The sequence below is a fragment of the Cucumis melo genome, chromosome 1, assembly GCF_025177605.1.
Source record: "Cucumis melo cultivar AY chromosome 1, USDA_Cmelo_AY_1.0, whole genome shotgun sequence".
Lineage (NCBI taxonomy): Eukaryota > Viridiplantae > Streptophyta > Magnoliopsida > Cucurbitales > Cucurbitaceae > Cucumis > Cucumis melo.
This window is the reverse complement of record NC_066857.1, coordinates 36,881,880-36,899,637: the sequence shown is the minus strand read 5'-3', so window position 1 is coordinate 36,899,637 and position 17,758 is coordinate 36,881,880. Positions and strand designations below refer to the sequence as shown.

The 17,758-nt window shown below is 32.8% G+C and overlaps 2 protein-coding genes across 2 annotated transcripts; both read right to left on the bottom strand.

The window, feature by feature from the left end:
• Positions 1 to 219: 219 nt before the first annotated feature.
• Positions 220 to 7,281, bottom strand: LOC103500620 (7-dehydrocholesterol reductase). Its single transcript, XM_008463984.3, has 13 exons — positions 6,943 to 7,281; positions 6,499 to 6,721; positions 6,303 to 6,358; positions 5,779 to 5,881; positions 5,617 to 5,682; positions 4,669 to 4,782; positions 2,745 to 2,871; positions 1,937 to 2,037; positions 1,458 to 1,583; positions 1,307 to 1,371; positions 1,140 to 1,221; positions 497 to 579; positions 220 to 424 (listed from the first exon to the last, which is right to left on the bottom strand). Exons 1-13 carry the CDS (start codon positions 7,035 to 7,037, stop codon positions 358 to 360), a joined length of 1,308 nt encoding a protein of 435 aa, XP_008462206.2. The 5' UTR covers positions 7,038 to 7,281; the 3' UTR covers positions 220 to 357.
• A 3,219-nt stretch (positions 7,282 to 10,500) lies between these two features.
• Positions 10,501 to 16,582, bottom strand: LOC103500619 (V-type proton ATPase catalytic subunit A). The gene is made up of 19 exons (XM_008463983.2): positions 16,217 to 16,582; positions 15,524 to 15,650; positions 15,250 to 15,305; positions 15,112 to 15,168; positions 14,919 to 15,030; positions 14,783 to 14,820; positions 14,588 to 14,689; positions 14,430 to 14,486; positions 14,266 to 14,337; positions 14,058 to 14,159; positions 13,773 to 13,968; positions 13,249 to 13,355; positions 12,066 to 12,260; positions 11,878 to 11,964; positions 11,679 to 11,783; positions 11,472 to 11,569; positions 11,273 to 11,351; positions 11,080 to 11,168; positions 10,501 to 10,959 (listed from the first exon to the last, which is right to left on the bottom strand). Exons 1-19 carry the CDS (start codon positions 16,292 to 16,294, stop codon positions 10,845 to 10,847), a joined length of 1,872 nt encoding a protein of 623 aa, XP_008462205.1. The 5' UTR covers positions 16,295 to 16,582; the 3' UTR covers positions 10,501 to 10,844.
• Between the last annotated feature and the right edge of the window lie 1,176 nt (positions 16,583 to 17,758).

Below are 17,758 nucleotides of genomic sequence, written 5' to 3'. Positions count from 1 at the left end.
TATATTTGTAAATAATTTTAGAATATCTTTTACAAAATTTAATATTTATTATCGAAACAAAATTGGTTTACAGTACAAACCCTAAATGCTATAACCTACTAACTATAATAACTAATCTAACGTTTCCAAATGCATAAAAGAAAAAATAATAATAAAATTCAAACACTCTTAGACAGAAATTAACCAAACAGAAAGAGGGTTGAAAAAGAAGGGCAGTAATTTCTTAAAAGAACTTAATTTTAATAATATGAGTTTAAATCTAATCCCAACTTTGAGGAGGGACATGAAGTTTACAATAATAGAGTATGCAGAAGGCATTGTGGCTGTAATAAGTAATACACAAAGTAAGAACTACAATTAGTATATTCCAGGAATGATTTTGCAAGGCACTTTCTCGCAGTAGAGTTTCCAATATTTCCCATACCTGCATGATTTCAAAATCATCAACTATACTACTTCCCATCCCTTATTAGCTTAACCAAACAGATTTACTTACTTGGAGCGACATCGATCGTCATCCCTTTTAGCCCGGTCGAACAGAAGGATAGTAAGAAATATCACATAGAAGTATGGTAGAAACTGCATAAGAGAAGATCCAAACCAACAAGGAAATTGCCATAAATAGATGATTTAGTTTTTCCTTGAGCAAATATCGATTTGTTCGTATTAATTTAAAAGCGAACTCACTTTTGTACATGTATCAACTAAAACTCTTCTCAAGATTTTGTTCGACCATTATCATCTAAAACTCATAATTTGAGTGAATTAAACTCCTAAATTATCATAAGCTAATCAATTTACAGCATTTACTATGATTATCATTGAAAATTGTTTATCTTTTAATTTTCAAGCATAGACTTCTTCAAATGTTGATTCTATTTATAGACGATTAGAGTAAATGAATGGACGGTTTTCAAAAGAAATTGTCTAAAATTCGTAAATTCATTCATTTAGGAAAGTTTAGGGGTTGTAAGTTTCAAAACTTTTTTCAAACGGAACCAAGAGTATAAATTGAATCAATCACCAAAATTTTAGAGTTTAAATCGATACATTTATTAGTTTATAGAATGTTTCTTTTTTTTTTTTTTCTGTCGGGTGAAAAGTATGTGTAGGTATTAATGAGAATGGATGATGCTTACATGATGAAAAAGTGCTGGAACCGTCCAGAAAAATGCAGCCAAAATTTCTGGGACATAATGAAAATGCCGTGCTAAACCCCACCTGCACCAACCCCAACAGCAAAATGCTTAATACTTCCCCAGCCACATTTATGTATGTATAGGAAATGATGATAATGAAAACTCACCATCCAGAGGTTAAAAGAAGACTAGTTCTCGTTTCCCCAGATGTAGTGGTATATGAAGCGACAATCTGTCAAATTAATACCAGATTTGATCACATAATATCGCAAGTTAGTTCTATATGAATTCTTATGGGCACAGAAATCTCATCAAAACCTTTGATGGAGCTTTTCCCCAAACCAAGCGCTTCCCATTTTTTCTGCGAAATTCTTGCCTCTGCCTGTCACAATCGTAGTTGATATATATGCAAAGAATGCCCGCTACTAGAATAGATACTGCCAACTGAAAACCAAAAGGGATCGTTAGGAAAGTAGCACGGTCCACAAAGAAGTATAAAAATAGAAGTATGTTTTTATCTGCTTTCAAGCTCGTCTGATTGGGTGAGTTCTGAGTTTTTGGATTAAGAAAAAACTATGCAACCAGAACGAATGAAGCATCTAGCTATTCAAATCATCTTTCTTATTCGATATCAAATGCCTAAAAATACATTAAATAATTATCATTTCCACATTGGCTAACCAGCATCCATCGAAAAGCTAATGAATTTCCACGAATCTCTAAACAATGCGATTATCCAGCATGTTTCAATTTAAATTAAGTGCTCGATGTTCGAAGTTAACCAGAAGAAAGGATACCTGAGTGCCAAGGTTTACAGGATGGTTGACCAAATACATGCCAGGAGAGGTATACACAGACGGAACCCATACCAAGCATCCCCAACAAATATAAAAACCAGCTGCAAAATCCAAGTTTCCAATTTTGAGGAATATTGAGATTGATAAAAGTAAAACAAAAGGGATAATATATGTTATTTATTTTTAATTCCGAAAAGATAAATGGACAACTAAATCAGATACCAGTACAGTTCAACTGCAAATGAGTTGCAGACTAATATATCACATTTTTCATAATAAAAAACTAGTCAATTGTGCTCCAGCACTATTAACCAAGCCTGAACTAAACAAAATACTCCATAAGTTTCAGTTATGACCTTAGAATTTGAAAAGTTTGAACTGTTTGATAGCATGGGGTTTCATCTCAAAACCAATTGGCAATGAGAGGAGAGTGAATCTCTTTGGTTTTCCCAATTTGGGACTCTCACCATCTCAACATACCCCCTCAAGATGTCTTTAGATTCACCTATCTTGGACCGAATACCCATTTAGGCTTTATGGCTCCGATACCATGTTTGATAGTAAGAGGTTCCATCTCAAAACCAATTGATTATGAGAGGAGTAGCCCATTTAATCTTATAAGGAGTGAGTCTCCTTGATTTTTCTTATGGGCACTCTCAACATCTCAACATGAACTTTTCAAAATTTGGAGGCATAATTAAAACTTGCCTTAAAGTTTAAGGGTGTTTTTATGATTTAACCTTTAATTAATAACAGAAAGGTATGAGAAAATAATATGTTAAAAAAAAACCATACAATATAAGCTAACCTCTATCATGCGCTATGTCCATTGTGTTCCAGTACCCTGCTTCCCACCAAAAAAACTTTGTAACATAAACCAACATCAATGCAGTATTTACAAGCATCGAATCAGCTAGTATCCCGTTCTTTTCATACTGAAATAGATGAAGAGAAGATAATTATGCAAAAATTTACATCAATCACCACTTTGAATACCCGAGAGAATCAACACAAGTACAGAAGTACTATATACATATAAGTGGTTGAAGAGCAAGAAATAGAAGGGTGAAAACTAACTTTTGAGTAAAACACACAACCACTCAGTTAATTAAGGATGTTCCTCTGACAGTTCAAGATTATTACAAATAAAATTTTCTGACCGGAATTTAACGCAGTTAGTTTCCATTAGTTATATTAAGAGGAAGAAGAGTGAATCTAAGGTGGGAAAATAGGGTGCTGTGGATCGAAGGCAGAGTAGTTATTAAAAGTAGGGTGAGGGTATCTTTTCTCGTTATAATACAATTGTTCATCTTTGGCTTCTTCAGTCTTGTTGAGAAAAAACTCACTGCTACAAGAATAACCAGTAAAATAATAGAGAAATTAAGAGAAAACAATGAAACTGGAAACACAAGAATTAGCGTACAAAAACTCCAGACCAGAAGAAAAAAAGAAAAAGAAGACAGACCAGAAAAGAAAAATTCACCATGTGAAAAATTATGATAATCACACAAATCTTTTCCTGGTCCCAATTATAAAGAAAACACTGTCAAAGCATTATACACTCACATAACTGAGTAAGTATACCAAGCTTAAAGCGCTTATAGACTCTTTTTATAGTGTTCTCAGTCAACTACTTTCTTGAACATTTCTATGGAACAATTGCTCTTCTAATATTTGTCAAGACTCAGCAACTTCGTCATAGTTGGTTACTTTTAGTGAAATGATCGAAGGGATATGATTCAAACGTATTGAGTGGGAAAAGATCTGGGTTATATGTAGAGGAGAGGGCAAAGAAAATAGTCTGTCTGTCAGCGAGTGAAAGCTGTAAATGGTTTCTGGCCTTGAGAGAGGCAAGCCTCTTTAACATCTGTGAATTTTATTTCTCTTTCCCTCTGGTCATCAAAGTTATACAACCTTTCCCCAAGTTTTTATTATTATTATCTTTTTGTAACAAAATAAAAGAATGCAAGGGCATACAAAAAAAACTAAACCAAGAAAGGGATACCAACTAGAGGAAGGGCTCCATCTATTAAAAATAGTACCTACAGAATACCTACAAGACTTTAAAATTGAAGCATCAAAGCCAAGAAAAATGTAAAATCTAACGAGAGACCAGACATCACTAGAATCCCTCTCCAACCCTCTAAACACTCGGTTATTTTGCTCACTCCAAACATCACACAATATAGCACACACCCTAGCAAGCCATAAAAATCGATCCTTCTCACGGAAGGGCGGATGAGGGAGGAGCTATTGATCAGAACACAAGGCTCTATCAGATCATATGTATCTAAGAGAAAGTAGCATACTACCTACAAACTCCCCAGAAACTACTAAATAAAAGCTCAAGTACTTTCAGTAAGACAGTATATGCCCCCAGATGCAAAAGCTCCTTTGTGCAAAAACGCAAATCCAAAGTTCCGAGGATCAGTGTTTACCAACTACTTTAATTTAGAAGTGTGATTAATACAAACTAATGGAACCGTGACAATAAAAGACTTGACTCATAAGACAGAATCATAGAAATATAAAATAAAAAACAAAATAAAAGAAGCACCACAGGTAACAGATTTTAACTTCTGTTGCCTCAGAAATATTACAAAAGGTGCCAACCAATTAAACGAGGCTTGAATCCCATTATTATAAATGGTATTTAGTAAACCTCACATGAAAAGAAAACATCCACAAGTGTCAGCTAATCTTTCATACTTGGGAACTTTCAGATTACCTACTTGCTTTATGCAATAGGTCACAGCAAGGACGGCCCAAGACATCATCCCAAATCTGCAGTTTGTGAAAACCTTAATATCAAAATGTTTGCCAATACGCGGGTACAATTCCATGCCCTGCAAGCAAGTAAATAGGAAAAGTGTGTGATAGAATATCAACAAGACCTTGCTTAGCCAATGCAATCATGTGATCAAACAAAACTACAAAAATAAAAGGAGGAGCAAAACATAGACAAGTTGTATGAACTCTCGAAGTATGGAGAAAAATATTTTTCTCAATTCCCAAATTGGAAGTCTATAAACTGCATAAATATATAACTTCACGACACAGTAGAAAGCATTTAAATGAAATGCTAGTGGATATTGCATATGAGCTTTGTCAAAATACATTATAAAAGGATATTTATCCTTAGAACTCAAGGACATTGTTGTACAACCTATAGAATAGATCTTCTTCTAGTAAGTATGTATGGCACAAAGATATTGTTCACTCCAAGGAATCATCCGAAGTTAAATAAAAATTGAAAACAAAAGGAAACATGGTTACGCCAAGCCAGTTGGGTTTCCAATTTTGTTATCATAGCATACATATCAAGCAGACAAGAAACTAATGGCAGGGTGATTAGTAAAATAACCAGCAGTGAACACCTAATAAAGCAAGAGATGATAGCTATGTTTATATATCTGATACATAGTAGCATCATAACGTAAGAGGGAGTTTGCTAGCTCGAAAATTTTAAAGCTTCTAATGAGGTTTGCTCTTCAAAAATATTTAAGCACCCTAATTTTCTTACAACCAACAGCTGAGGTTCTCTTTTCCTTTTTGTTGTTCCATGTGTGTGGCCTTTTCTGAACTTCATTCATCTTTAAAATAATTGTTTTTTTTTTTTAACTAAAGAAAAAGAAGTTGTTACGTCAAGTCATAAATATCAAAAGGATGTGAAAGCTTACCCAGTAGAAATCAAGTATAATGTTTCCAGAGGAACCTGAATCAGAGGAAGATGGCGCCACATGACCCTTATATATGCAAACACCAGTGTTACATATGCAGAGAGCACATATACATATAAACTCAACTTCAACAGGTATGGGCACAAAAATCTAAGTCCTCACTTTTATGTATAGAAGAATACAAAAGATGAAGCTTCCAAAAATAAGAGTTGAAAATATTTCTCCCAGATGATCATAAACAATAGCTGGATCAAATATCCCAAACCTGATTATAAACAAGAATAACATCATAATAAATCAGAAAGCAGAAAAGATATTTCCTACCAAAATCATGTATAAACACATAATTTTAACACAAAATACCATAAAATACTTTACTGAGTGTTAGAGGAATACAATCATAAACAGACCAAGATCGAGAGATATAGACAAAAAGAACATATTTACAAAAAAAGGACTATTTTCATCAAATATAGCAAAATGAACTAAATTTACAAAATATAGCAAAATATAACCGTTTATTAGACATAGGTAGTAGTCAATCACACAATGAAAAAATAATTTCCCAAAACAAATTGGAACAACCGAAGAATTACAAAAAGTGTAAATTGTCTGGCTGAAGGTACAGACTGCAATAAATTCTTAAAGGGGCAATAAGTTTGTAGAAATCTGACTCAATACCATACCGCCAAAGAGCAACATAAGTAACCAGTGTCACTATGTAGGCAGCCACGCCATTTGCCTGCAGAACAAAAACAGGAGCAATAAATTATGAAAAGAACTTTGAGCAACACCATGAATTCCGAGGCATTAGTAACTTCTACTGCACAATGAAATGCAAAGAACTGACACAAAGTGATCAAGAGTCTAATGTGCAGACACCTTGTAGACAGGTTGATTTCCTGTTGGAGAGACCGGGCCCAAAACCCTCTTTCCAGGTAAAAGAAGCTGAAGAGCAGCCTCAAAGGCAGCATAACATCCAATTATCTTGCAAGCAGTAGCAGAGGGCGATGGCCATATATTAATAAAGCCCTCAAACCCATTTTGATATAAGTAATTCCAAGTCTGAGAAACAGACCCATCAGCATGAACCATCGTGTACCATCTGCATTGAGGAAACAGACACAAACATAAGAATTGCGTGTCCTACTAAGCTGTTTGATTGGATCAATGAGACGGGAAAGCAAGATCAGTCATGAATCATTGAAATTAGTTGAATATCGAAACATAGAAGCGGGAAATAGAGAAATGAATGAGAGAAAGGATGGAAAGCGCAGTAAAGAACATTTAAAAAAAAAAAAAAAACAGAGAGAAAGAGAGAATTACAGTAAGATAACAAAGGGAGGGCAGAGGGTGAGAAGAGATAACATGGAAACATAAGTGAGGAAGGGTGAGTGTACGGTGTTGGATCCTTCCGCCATTTTTTAGGCGCCTGAGTTTTCTCTGAGAGACTGTAGTGAGCTCGCCTGAGAAATGAGTTGACTCAATTGGAGTTGGGATTTGAATATTGAAGACGAGATGTGTACTTTTCCTTCTTCGTTTGTTAGGATTTAAATTAGTAGTCTCGACCCAAATGGTAGGCTATCCATTTTTCTACATTTGTATTCACTGCGAAATTAATATGGATTCAACTTTTGGTCTTTTTAACTATTTCTTAAGACTATTGCTATATGGTTGTAGGAAGGTTAGAGTGTGGTTGAATTATATATCGAAAACATGTATGTGGAAGTGCATTTTTTTCTGATGCTTCCTTAAAATGAGTATAAAATTTAAACATTTGGTTATTTTCTTAAAAAAGGATGATTATTTTTTTATCTCATTTAAAAAATTATCGAACGTATCAAATTTCTTCAAAATAATTTATTTTTAAATTTAAAATTTTAAAAGCTAATCCAAACACACGGTTAGTTTAGTTTTATTTTAAAACAAATATATATATATAAAGCTCTAGTTTTGTTGTTATTATATTTGAGAATGATATTGCACTTCGGTCTTCGAATATACAAACACGCTCAGATTCTGCAATTGGTACGACAAAGGTAGAAGAACAATGGCAGGATGGATCGATTGAGGACCTATGAATGACGAAGTACGATTGAGTTGTGGAGCACGCTGTCTTTAAGACATTTCGTGTCTATTGATTTTGCATAGAAATGAAAACTGGACGGACTTATATAGTGGACGTTTCTAAAAATAAACGTTTAGAAATTTTCAGTAAAATTATACATAATTATTTTATCTCTCCTCGCCTAAAACAGAGACATATTCTCATTTGTCTATATGGGTCCAAACCCATTGATCAAATCAATAGGTATATGAAGGAGTCTTCGCATTCCAAAATAATTAATATGTGAATGCTTCCAAAAATAAAATAATATATTTTTTCTTTTTACAAATTTTTCATCCGATAGAGAATGCTTAAAAATAATATTGTTTGAGACAAGAGGTGAGTTATTATAATCTAAAGAGCATAGTTTATGTTTAAGGTATAGTAAACACTATAACAAAAAAAAAAACGATAAATGTTAAATAGTAAAAACTGTACCAAATAGTAAATATCATAGCAAATCGTGAATAATAGCCTGTTATAGTTCTAAGCACTCTTTCCTTCAAATAGCAATCAGTGTACTTTTAAGTATTATTGGAATGCACTTGAGTACTGCTTTTAAAACAACTTTTTAAAAAATTAATGTGAAATTATGACTTCTTCTGCTGCTGCTATAAAAAATTAATGTGAAATTATGACTTCTTCTGCTGCTGCTACTACTTCCTAGTCCCCAAAGCTACTCTACTCTTAATTTGAGGTAGACAAAAAGTAACGTGGACGAAAACTAAGAAATAAATAATATTAACATTAATGTAAACTTTGTGCTATTAAGATTAAAAAGGTAAAAATAATTTAAATTAAATTAAATTAAAATAGGTTAGGGAGTCAAATAAATGAACAAAACCGAAATGAATTAAAGGATTTCCTTTTTACACAAACCAATACTTTTATTTGAAAAGAGATGCAAATCAAATGTGTGCTTTCATCATTCATCATATCAACTTCATCTCTGTCATTAAATGATGAAAAGAACCTATGTCATTGGTGCAATAATTGAGATTCTGCAAGTTATGTTAAATCATATGTATACAAATTTGTATGGTGGGAAAGAACTTTTAAATAGGTTTAGAAAAAAAGAAATCTTTAAATATGTATAGCCATAACTGCTCTTGTACTTAAAAAAAATTAAATTAAAACAAATTCTTACTTTTTATACTAATAAAACCATTTTTGCAATAAATATCAAATGGATAAGGAATTCGTTACTATGGTAGTAGGTTATCGTAATACATGTGTATTTGAGATATAGATTATGTGAACTATTTTAATTTTAGATGAAAAATAGTAAACACTGTAATAAAAAATTAAAAAATGATTAATGTAAAATAACAAAGATGGTGACAAATAGTAAATATTATTGTAAATGAAAATATGAAAATTTGAAATAGTATTAACGATAACTAATTGAAAACTACAAAATAATAGTATGTAAAACGATGTAGTTATTATAGTTTTAGGATAATCTTTACTATAGACACCCTCTAGAATTTTATTTGAGATTGAAATTTTGATTTTATATATCTACAATTGTTCGTATTAAAAAAGTAATAAATAAATGATGGAATTCCATTTTCTCCGCAGCATCCAATGAGCCCACCTCATCATGACTTAATTCTTGGTTGGTTTATTTGCATATATATCACTAATTTGTAATGTTTTCCAAATGCAGCCTATCCTACTTTTCTCATTCACTAAATCCTAATCAAATCACAACATGCTTGTCGTACGAGTTGGTTGGGTAATTAAATTGATGAGTTTATGATGCATGTTTCAATATTTTTAAAGTCTTCAAAGAACTCAAAGTATCACCGAGCTTTCATCATACTTTGTCATTAATAAAATTTGGTTGTGTGGACAAATCTCAACTTTATATCTTTGAAATTAGGATGAAAGGAAGAGATGAGATAAGATAAGGAATATTTGATAAAATAGGTGAAGGGAACAAAAGAATAGTAACTACTCGTGATTTACATTTAAAATTAACATTAATATTCGTAATTAGATTTATCAAAAAATTAAGTTTATTTTAACAAAAAAAAAAAAAAAAAAAAAAGCTTTTCGAAGGACCAAAATGTTCAATTTAAGACATAATTAACCTAACTTAATATTTTCGAGAATTCACCTTTTCTTTTTCTTTTTTTAATACATCAACATAATGAAGAGAATAAATTTTGAACCTTCAATAAAACAATTATATTCGTTGAGACTAAATTAAAAGTTTAAAAGGGAAAGAAAATTAAAAAATTTTATATTATAAGAATGATAGATACTAAAAGTTAATCTATTATGGATAAAAATAAGGATAGTTGCAAATGTAGCAATTATATTCAAAATAATTAAGTATATAGCAACATTTTAAAAAAATTGCAAATATAGCAAAATCTATCAAATGATAGGAGCCTATCACTGATAGACCATGTAGTAAATGTTGGTCTATCACCGATAAACCATAAAAGAGTCTATCAGCGATAGAAGCCTATCACTAATAGATTTTGCTATATTTGTAATTTTTTTAAAGTATTATTACATACTTGATAATTATTCTAAAAATTGCTACCTATTATAATTACCCATAAAAATATGAAATTTTGCTATATCTTACAAATATTTTCTTTTTACCTAATGCATACTTGAAAAATTGCTTTTAAATTATATAATGGTATAAATATAATTAATAATTGAAGGCAGAGATCGTAATTTCTTCAAAAAGTGTGGAAGAGAATTCTCTATACTACTCTATAACGATGGGGAAGTGATCCCATCCTACCACCAAAACAAAAACAACCAAGGAGAATGGACATTCATTTTCCCAAATGTTATTACATCCATTTATGTCCCAGAAGAAAAAAACAACCGCCAAAATACAAACTCGGATCCATTTTATTGCACAGATATTATAAGATAAATAAGGGAATAGTATAAGAATCTCAGTTCTGAACGCCAAAATACGAACCCGGAAAAACTTGGAGGGGTGGAGGAAAAATAATGCACATTATTAAATAATAGCTAACCGAAAGTTGCGACCGCAACCCAAACCAACATAATACATCGATATTATTCTACAAAATCAAAGGAGGAAACACCAGACCTGGCACGAAGTCGGCAAACAAATTCTTGTTGTCTATCGAGTTTCATCCTCGAGAGCACGGAAACCGTTTGTCAGATCTTCATGTAGCTTCTTGAATTTTTCGATGAGAGCTGGTTCTCCTTCAGCTGGATCCTCGAACTTCTGAGACCTGCAAGATCCCCAAATATTTTTTGTCACAATGGACATCACAACCTAACATCCATCCATCCAACGCAATTCATAGACAATCAACGTAGCCATTGTATTGTATTGTATTGTTTTCACTTACACGAGGCGATAGAATAGATCTCCCAACCGATGCTTAATCAAACTGTATGTTATCTTTTGGCCATCCATACCCGCTCCCCTCTCTACTGCCTGCAAACAACATCGAACCGAAGTTATGAAATGTGAATGTTCTACCCTTTATAGCTACAGCACCATTTAAACATGAACGGATTGGTAAAAGAGTAATCAAGTACCTGATTAGCCAAATTGTAGAAATGAATGATATTACGCATCATCCAGACCGACTTGTAGAATGGGCAGAATTTATCGTACCTGTCACACCCACAATTTTATTTTTATTATCATTATATAAAAGCTAGAAAACTGTTGTTCTTCTACCTACAATCGATTGAATTGAAGGGACCGGGGAACAAAGATGTAGCTAAGACTTACGGAGTAAATGCATTCTGAGCAAGATAATCCTCCCTCAAAAGCTTTGCAGTCTCTAAGGTGATCTTATCTCCTTCGGCTAAGGCATCTTTCCCCACAAGCTGCCATAATCAAGAAATTAGACAACGTTCTGTGACGCACATTTAAAAATAATCTCAAGTGTTTTGTTATAACTAACGAAGTTTACTAGAATAGGATTATAAGACATACTTGGACAATTTCATTGAGGTCATCTTCCCTCTGAAGGACTTCACGAGCCTTCGTCCTGATGCTAATAAAATCTGGATCAAACTTCTCGTAGAAAGACTCCAACGCCTAAAATAAAGATGAAAAGGAAATCCATTATTCGGTGCACTCGTGTGAAAGATACAAAGAGGCAAACGCAATATTGAGAGCTTTGTTAACATACAGAGGAGTATTTTGAGTATGAAATTAGCCAGTTCACGGAAGGGAAGTGCTTCCTCTGGGCAAGCTTCTTATCTAGACCCCAGAAAACCTGCAAATAATTTAAATAACTATAATAATCGTAGATAATAAAATATTGATTGGAGATCTATTAAAAAGAACCAGATTAGAATAGTCTTGAGAAAAATTCACCTGGACAATACTGAGGGTAGCAGATGTAACTGGATCAGAGAAATCTCCTCCAGGTGGAGAAACTGCACCGACAATGGTGACACTGCCAGTTCGTTCTGGCCCACCGAGACATTTCACTTTACCGGCACGCTCATAGAAAGAGGCTAAACGTGCTGCTAGGTAAGCAGGATATCCACTATCTGCTGGCATTTCTGCCTGAAAAATAAGCAAAGACAAGTCCAACAAGAATAAGACGAGGAACACGATACAATAACACATTCCTACAATATTGTGCACAGGCATCTCATGAGTCACAATTTCAAGCTAGAAAACCTAGCTAATAAACGCACACATTATAAACGCTGGATTTAAACATCTTGATCAGATGATGCTTAACTACAGTGTAAGACCGTCTTAACAAGAGGCAACTTGAACAATGTGTGATCTTTACGAATATAACAAAATAGATTCTTCTTTTGAAGAAAAGAAAACTGAAGGAGATGAGAAACATCTAATTAAATATAAATAATTGAATGGATGTATTGATTCTGAGTTTTCTTTTGCTATTGGAAGACGGTGATCGTTTGGAACTTGTTTATCTACTTTTGTATTCCCTTTCACACACCTTAATACTGGACAACGGATCTTATTGGATATACATTTTGCTTCTTTGCTTTGAGATGTTACATACCTTATCTTGTTTTCTAATTTAAAATTTCAATGTAGCTATTTTCTTTGACGTGTAAATATTGTAGCACAAAGAATGATAGAAACGAGTTCCCTTATATTAGTTCAACCTAAACATTGAATCTTAACAGGTTATGGTTTCAGTTTCCATTAGCTTCCACATATCTTATTGGTCGTTTACTATGTAATTCCAATGCAGCAATTTAAAGTCAACAACAAATACTAAAGAACAAAAAATCATAGAAATGAGTGTACACATATCAATTATACAACGCTGTGGTCCGTGTTACTTAAATAAAAGTAATATTAAATTAAAAAAGCTGTAAGTTAGGCAGTTCTAGTTGCTACTTTATGAGAAGATGGCACTTGATGAGAAAACGAAAGATCAGAATAGTCCATCACACAAATCAATCTAATTCATTTATTTTCAACACACATCAAATACAAATTTTATTTCCTGTCCTAGTACATTAAAAGAGACAATGAGCAAATTATAAAACAAGCTCCATATACTTACCAATCGTCCAGATATTTCACGTAGTGCTTCTGCCCATCGAGATGTTGAATCTGCCATCATACTTACATTGTATCCCATATCTCTGAAGTACTCGGCCAAAGTAATTCCTGCACACATTTTATACGTCATTATATGGTGATATTGATATAATAAAATATGTCAGCCAGGCTCCACAAAACTTAAAAGAAGCAAATGCAAAAAATATAGAATAAACATACAATGAAAAATGTAATGTACGTATCAATTGAAAGAGCTCATTCCATGATATACTTAATGCAATAAATTTATCTGCCACAACTCAAAAGAACATAACAGGAAATACGATATTGAGTCTCCATAAAATGAAAATAACTTTTTATAGTAAATGATAACACTTCTTCTTAATAGCAGTGCCAAGGACAATAAGAAATGACAACAGGAAAATTGCATCAAGTAGATCACAGACAATAATTGTGGTTAACTAGCAGCACTCAATGGGAAAAGAGGAATGCTAGAAAGATTTTTAAAAAGATGCAGAAATTTACCAGTATAAATCGAAGCTTCACGAGCAGCCACAGGCATATTAGAAGTGTTAGCTACAAGAGTGGTACGCTTCATGACAGATTCTTCACGACCATCAGGCAATGTCATTGTCAATTGAGGAAAATCCATAAGAACTTCAGCCATTTCATTTCCTCTCTCTCCACAACCAACATATACCACTGTATCAGAATTGGAATACTGCATGAAAAGTTCAGCAACAATAGCAACTTTTAACACCACAGAAGATCGTGCCAAATCCTAAGTCAGATATAAGATAAATAACTTACTTTGGAGAGAGCTTGACTAATGACTGTTTTTCCACAACCAAACGCTCCAGGAATGGCACATGTTCCACCAAGAACAGAAGGGAAGAGTGCATCAAGAACGCGCTACACATGAAAATCAAATACATAAATATAATAAAAACAAGTTTAGAAATACACAACTTCTACAAGGGAAAAAATCAATGGCAAAGCAATCAACTATCTTATTCACCTGTCCAGTCAAAAGAGGGGTATCGGCTGCAAGCTTCGATGCAACTGGTCTAGGAGTACGCACAGGCCAAGTCTATATTGGATAGAAAGACATACATACAAACATAAGAACTTATTGAACCATAAAATTGTGAAGGAATGATAAATAAAACATCAATTAGAAACCTGAAGCATGGTAAATTGCTTTTTAACTCCTTGAAACTCGAGCTCTAGAACAGTATCCTGTAAATAATAAGCTTTTGGATATGAAAGAAGCATCTAAAATAAATGAACAGATATAAAAAATCAAAAAGAAAAATAAAATAAATAAAAAGTCTTGGAACCTTCAATGAATATTGACCGGGCGCTGCAATATAGGTAACTTTTCCCATAGCATCAGGAGGAAGTGCAATGCGGTGCTCCATTAGACTATTCTCGAAGACAGTCTGATTAAAAAAATTATCAATGTTAGGTCATAGGAGAAACCCAAAACATCGCCATTTCAAGGGATCTTAATGAACAAAGATGGCAGAACTTACAGCATACAAGTCTCCACCTGTCAATAAGTCGCCCTCACCTGATTTTTTTTCCTTTTTGTGAGTAATAAATTTATTGCAATCTGACAAATATAATCAAACACATCTGCATAAAACAAATTGTATGGTCATATCATACCTATCTTTTTGGGTTGAAAATCCCAGAGTGTGTCTTTGTCCAGTGCCGGCACAGCGACACCACGAGGAATGTAGACATCTCCCGATCTCTTTGCAATTGTTTTTAATGGCCTCTACATTCTCAAAATTTTAAGTTAAGAGAAGAAATCAAAGTAAAAATCTAAATACAACATGTGGCATGAAGTGATACAAACCTGAATGCCATCAAATATATTTCCCAGTATTCCAGGTCCTAACTCCACTGACAGAGGCTGATAGTTCACACGCCGTTAATTAATTAAGATTCAAGAACTGAAGGGATAAATAGAATAACTAAAAGATGGAGTGCTTACTTTATGAGTACGTAAAACAGGGTCATTCACCATCAAACCAGCAGTTTCCTCATAAACTACAAAAAGAATAGAAAAGTGCAATCAATTTACTGCGGTTTATAACATTTAACACAAATACTAATACAATAACAATGAAGCAAGGTAACTGAAGGAGGATATTCGAAAGTCTTGTCAACATATCAGACATGAAGGAAGAAAGTGTGCCAATGGACCTCTGAAACAAGGGGGATCAACTTAGTAGAGAGAGAAATTATCCCCGTGCTCATGTACATACCCTGAATAGTGGCAGAATCTCCTTCTAACCTAATGATTTCACCAATCAGATTATCATGACCAACACGAACCAATTCATACATGGCTGCACCTCCCATGCCATCTGCCACGACGACTGGTCCAGATACCTGTGAATGATATGCGAGTTTACCATCCGAGAAATTAAAATGATAATTAAACAAAAATTTAAAAGATCAAATGTATGAAAAAACTAAAGGAATGAAACTCGATGCATCCACAAGCATATGACCAACCACAATCACAGTGACCATAATTCATTTCTTTTTGTTATCAACTTGTATAACCAGATAGTAAGGACATACACAGTAACGTTCAGTTAGCAACATCCAACAAAAATAACGAAATCACTCAACGTAATAACACTGCAGTTAATTTAAATTTAAATTAAAAACAAAACAAAACAAAACAAAGCAAAACAAAACAATAAAACCGGATCCATAAAATAAGATCAAATACGAATCTGAACAAAACAAAACGACAAAAATTGCACATCGAGACGGGAAGTGAAGTAACGAAAAACAAAACAAGTATTGGCATCTGAAGTATAAGAGAATGCATGTAAAATCAACTTAAGCCGATAGAATCACATCTAAGAAGATCAAGGAAACAATCGAGGCAGTCAGAATTAACAAATAAGAAGTGAAGATAAACAGATCGTGAAGTAGAAACAGACCTTCCGGACATATCCATACTCGCTTTCCTTCTCAGAGTCTTCAAAAGTGGTCAAACGAGCTCCATAGACAGACGGCATTGTGGAAGAGAAATGATCGGAAAGAAATCAGATCGAATTGTTAACAGGTAAGAAAAAGGATCAAATGAAGAAACAGAAATCGACCAAAACCCTAAAGTCCCGATCGAGGTGGAGATGGAGATGGAGATCGCGGGAGAGCGAGCGAAGGAGAGAAGGAGGGAGGGAAGAAGATGAGTGTGGAGAGTAGGATTTGTTGGTATTGAGAATCGTTTATGAATGAATTATGATGATATGGAATGGAACGGCGATAATTGGGTGAGGGAGGGTGTAGGGTAAGATGGTGTGGTATATTTCTAACTTCTTATTTGACATTGGCAGCGTTGAGGGACATTGCAAACCCGTGAGATTCCGTGTTTGCGGTCAGCGACGTGGCTGCCCGTTCTCCACTTGGATTGGATATACATTTATGCACGGGTTCCTCCATCCGACCCGACCCGACCCGATTTCTCTCACCCTTTTTAAAAGGTAAAATACTTTTTTGCTCTTACGCTTTATATTTTAAAATATTACTTTTTTTTTTTTTTTTTTTTTACTTTTTAAATATAAGAAAATGAGTTAAACTATTTATAAATTGTAGTAAATCTTTTTAACTTTTTGTTTAGTTTACATAGACGATGATACAAATCTATTAGCATCTATCTAATACAATTCTATTATTGATGAACATTGATAGAAGTCTATCAACGATAAAAATTAATAAAAGTTTATCATTGATAAAAACTAATTGAAGTTTATTAGTGATGAAAGTTTATGAACAAAAAATGATATAGATCCACCGTTGACAGAAGCTTATTCGTGTTTTTCTTTTCGTTATTTCTGTAAATAGATTGGTATTTTTTAATATTTGTCAACATTTCTCTTCTATTTATTTTAGTTTTGTTCTTAAGTTTTAAAATATTATAATTTATGGTTAATTTGAAATTTGTTTCTATTTATTTTTTTTTTGTTTCAAACTTTACCCTTCATACTATTAGAAAATTATGAAGTAAAACATTAGCCATAAATTATTAAGATTATTTTTTTACAAGATAATAAAACTTAATTGATTATAATTTTTTTCAAACATTTTAAATTAATTAATAAGCACTAATACTAAAAAAAAACAGAAAATTAATATTCAGTTTAAATTTTGAGATAAAAAATGTTAATCCTCAAATTCATAGATTAAAATTTTAAAAAAATCAAAAGATAAGATTGCAACACTTTAAATTTATTGTGATTATTGAAATTAAACTCAAAACTCAATTATGAAAGTTTTGAATGATGACCGAAACTTAAAAAATATCTAATTGTCAATAGGTGTCATTGTCGAAAGTCTAGATATTTGGTTTATTTTTAAAATATTCAATGCCTTGGGTTACTTCTAATTTAAGAACTTAAAATGATATTTTATCATAAGATATTCTTTATATATAGAAGATGGTTTTAATAAAATCTTTTCTATTATTTTACATTTTATTAAAA

What these genes read in the sequence shown, in the direction of transcription:
- LOC103500620 (XM_008463984.3), bottom strand. Translation starts at nt 7,037, where the DNA reads ATGGCGGAAGGATCCAACACCGTACACTCACCCTTCCTCACTTATGTT. An exon ending in GTATTCTTCTATACATAAAA is followed by an intron (nt 5,683 to 5,778) that starts GTGAGGACTTAG and finishes TGCATATATAAG; the next exon opens with GGTCATGTGGCGCCATCTTC. An exon ending in TTATACTTGATTTCTACTGG is followed by an intron (nt 4,783 to 5,616) that starts GTAAGCTTTCAC and finishes ACTTGCTTGCAG; the next exon opens with GGCATGGAATTGTACCCGCG.
- LOC103500619 (XM_008463983.2), bottom strand. Translation starts at nt 16,294, where the DNA reads ATGCCGTCTGTCTATGGAGCTCGTTTGACCACTTTTGAAGACTCTGAG. An exon ending in TTAGTCAAGCTCTCTCCAAA is followed by an intron (nt 13,969 to 14,057) that starts GTAAGTTATTTA and finishes CTTTTCATGCAG; the next exon opens with TATTCCAATTCTGATACAGT. An exon ending in GCTCAGAATGCATTTACTCC is followed by an intron (nt 11,352 to 11,471) that starts GTAAGTCTTAGC and finishes TGGGTGTGACAG; the next exon opens with GTACGATAAATTCTGCCCAT.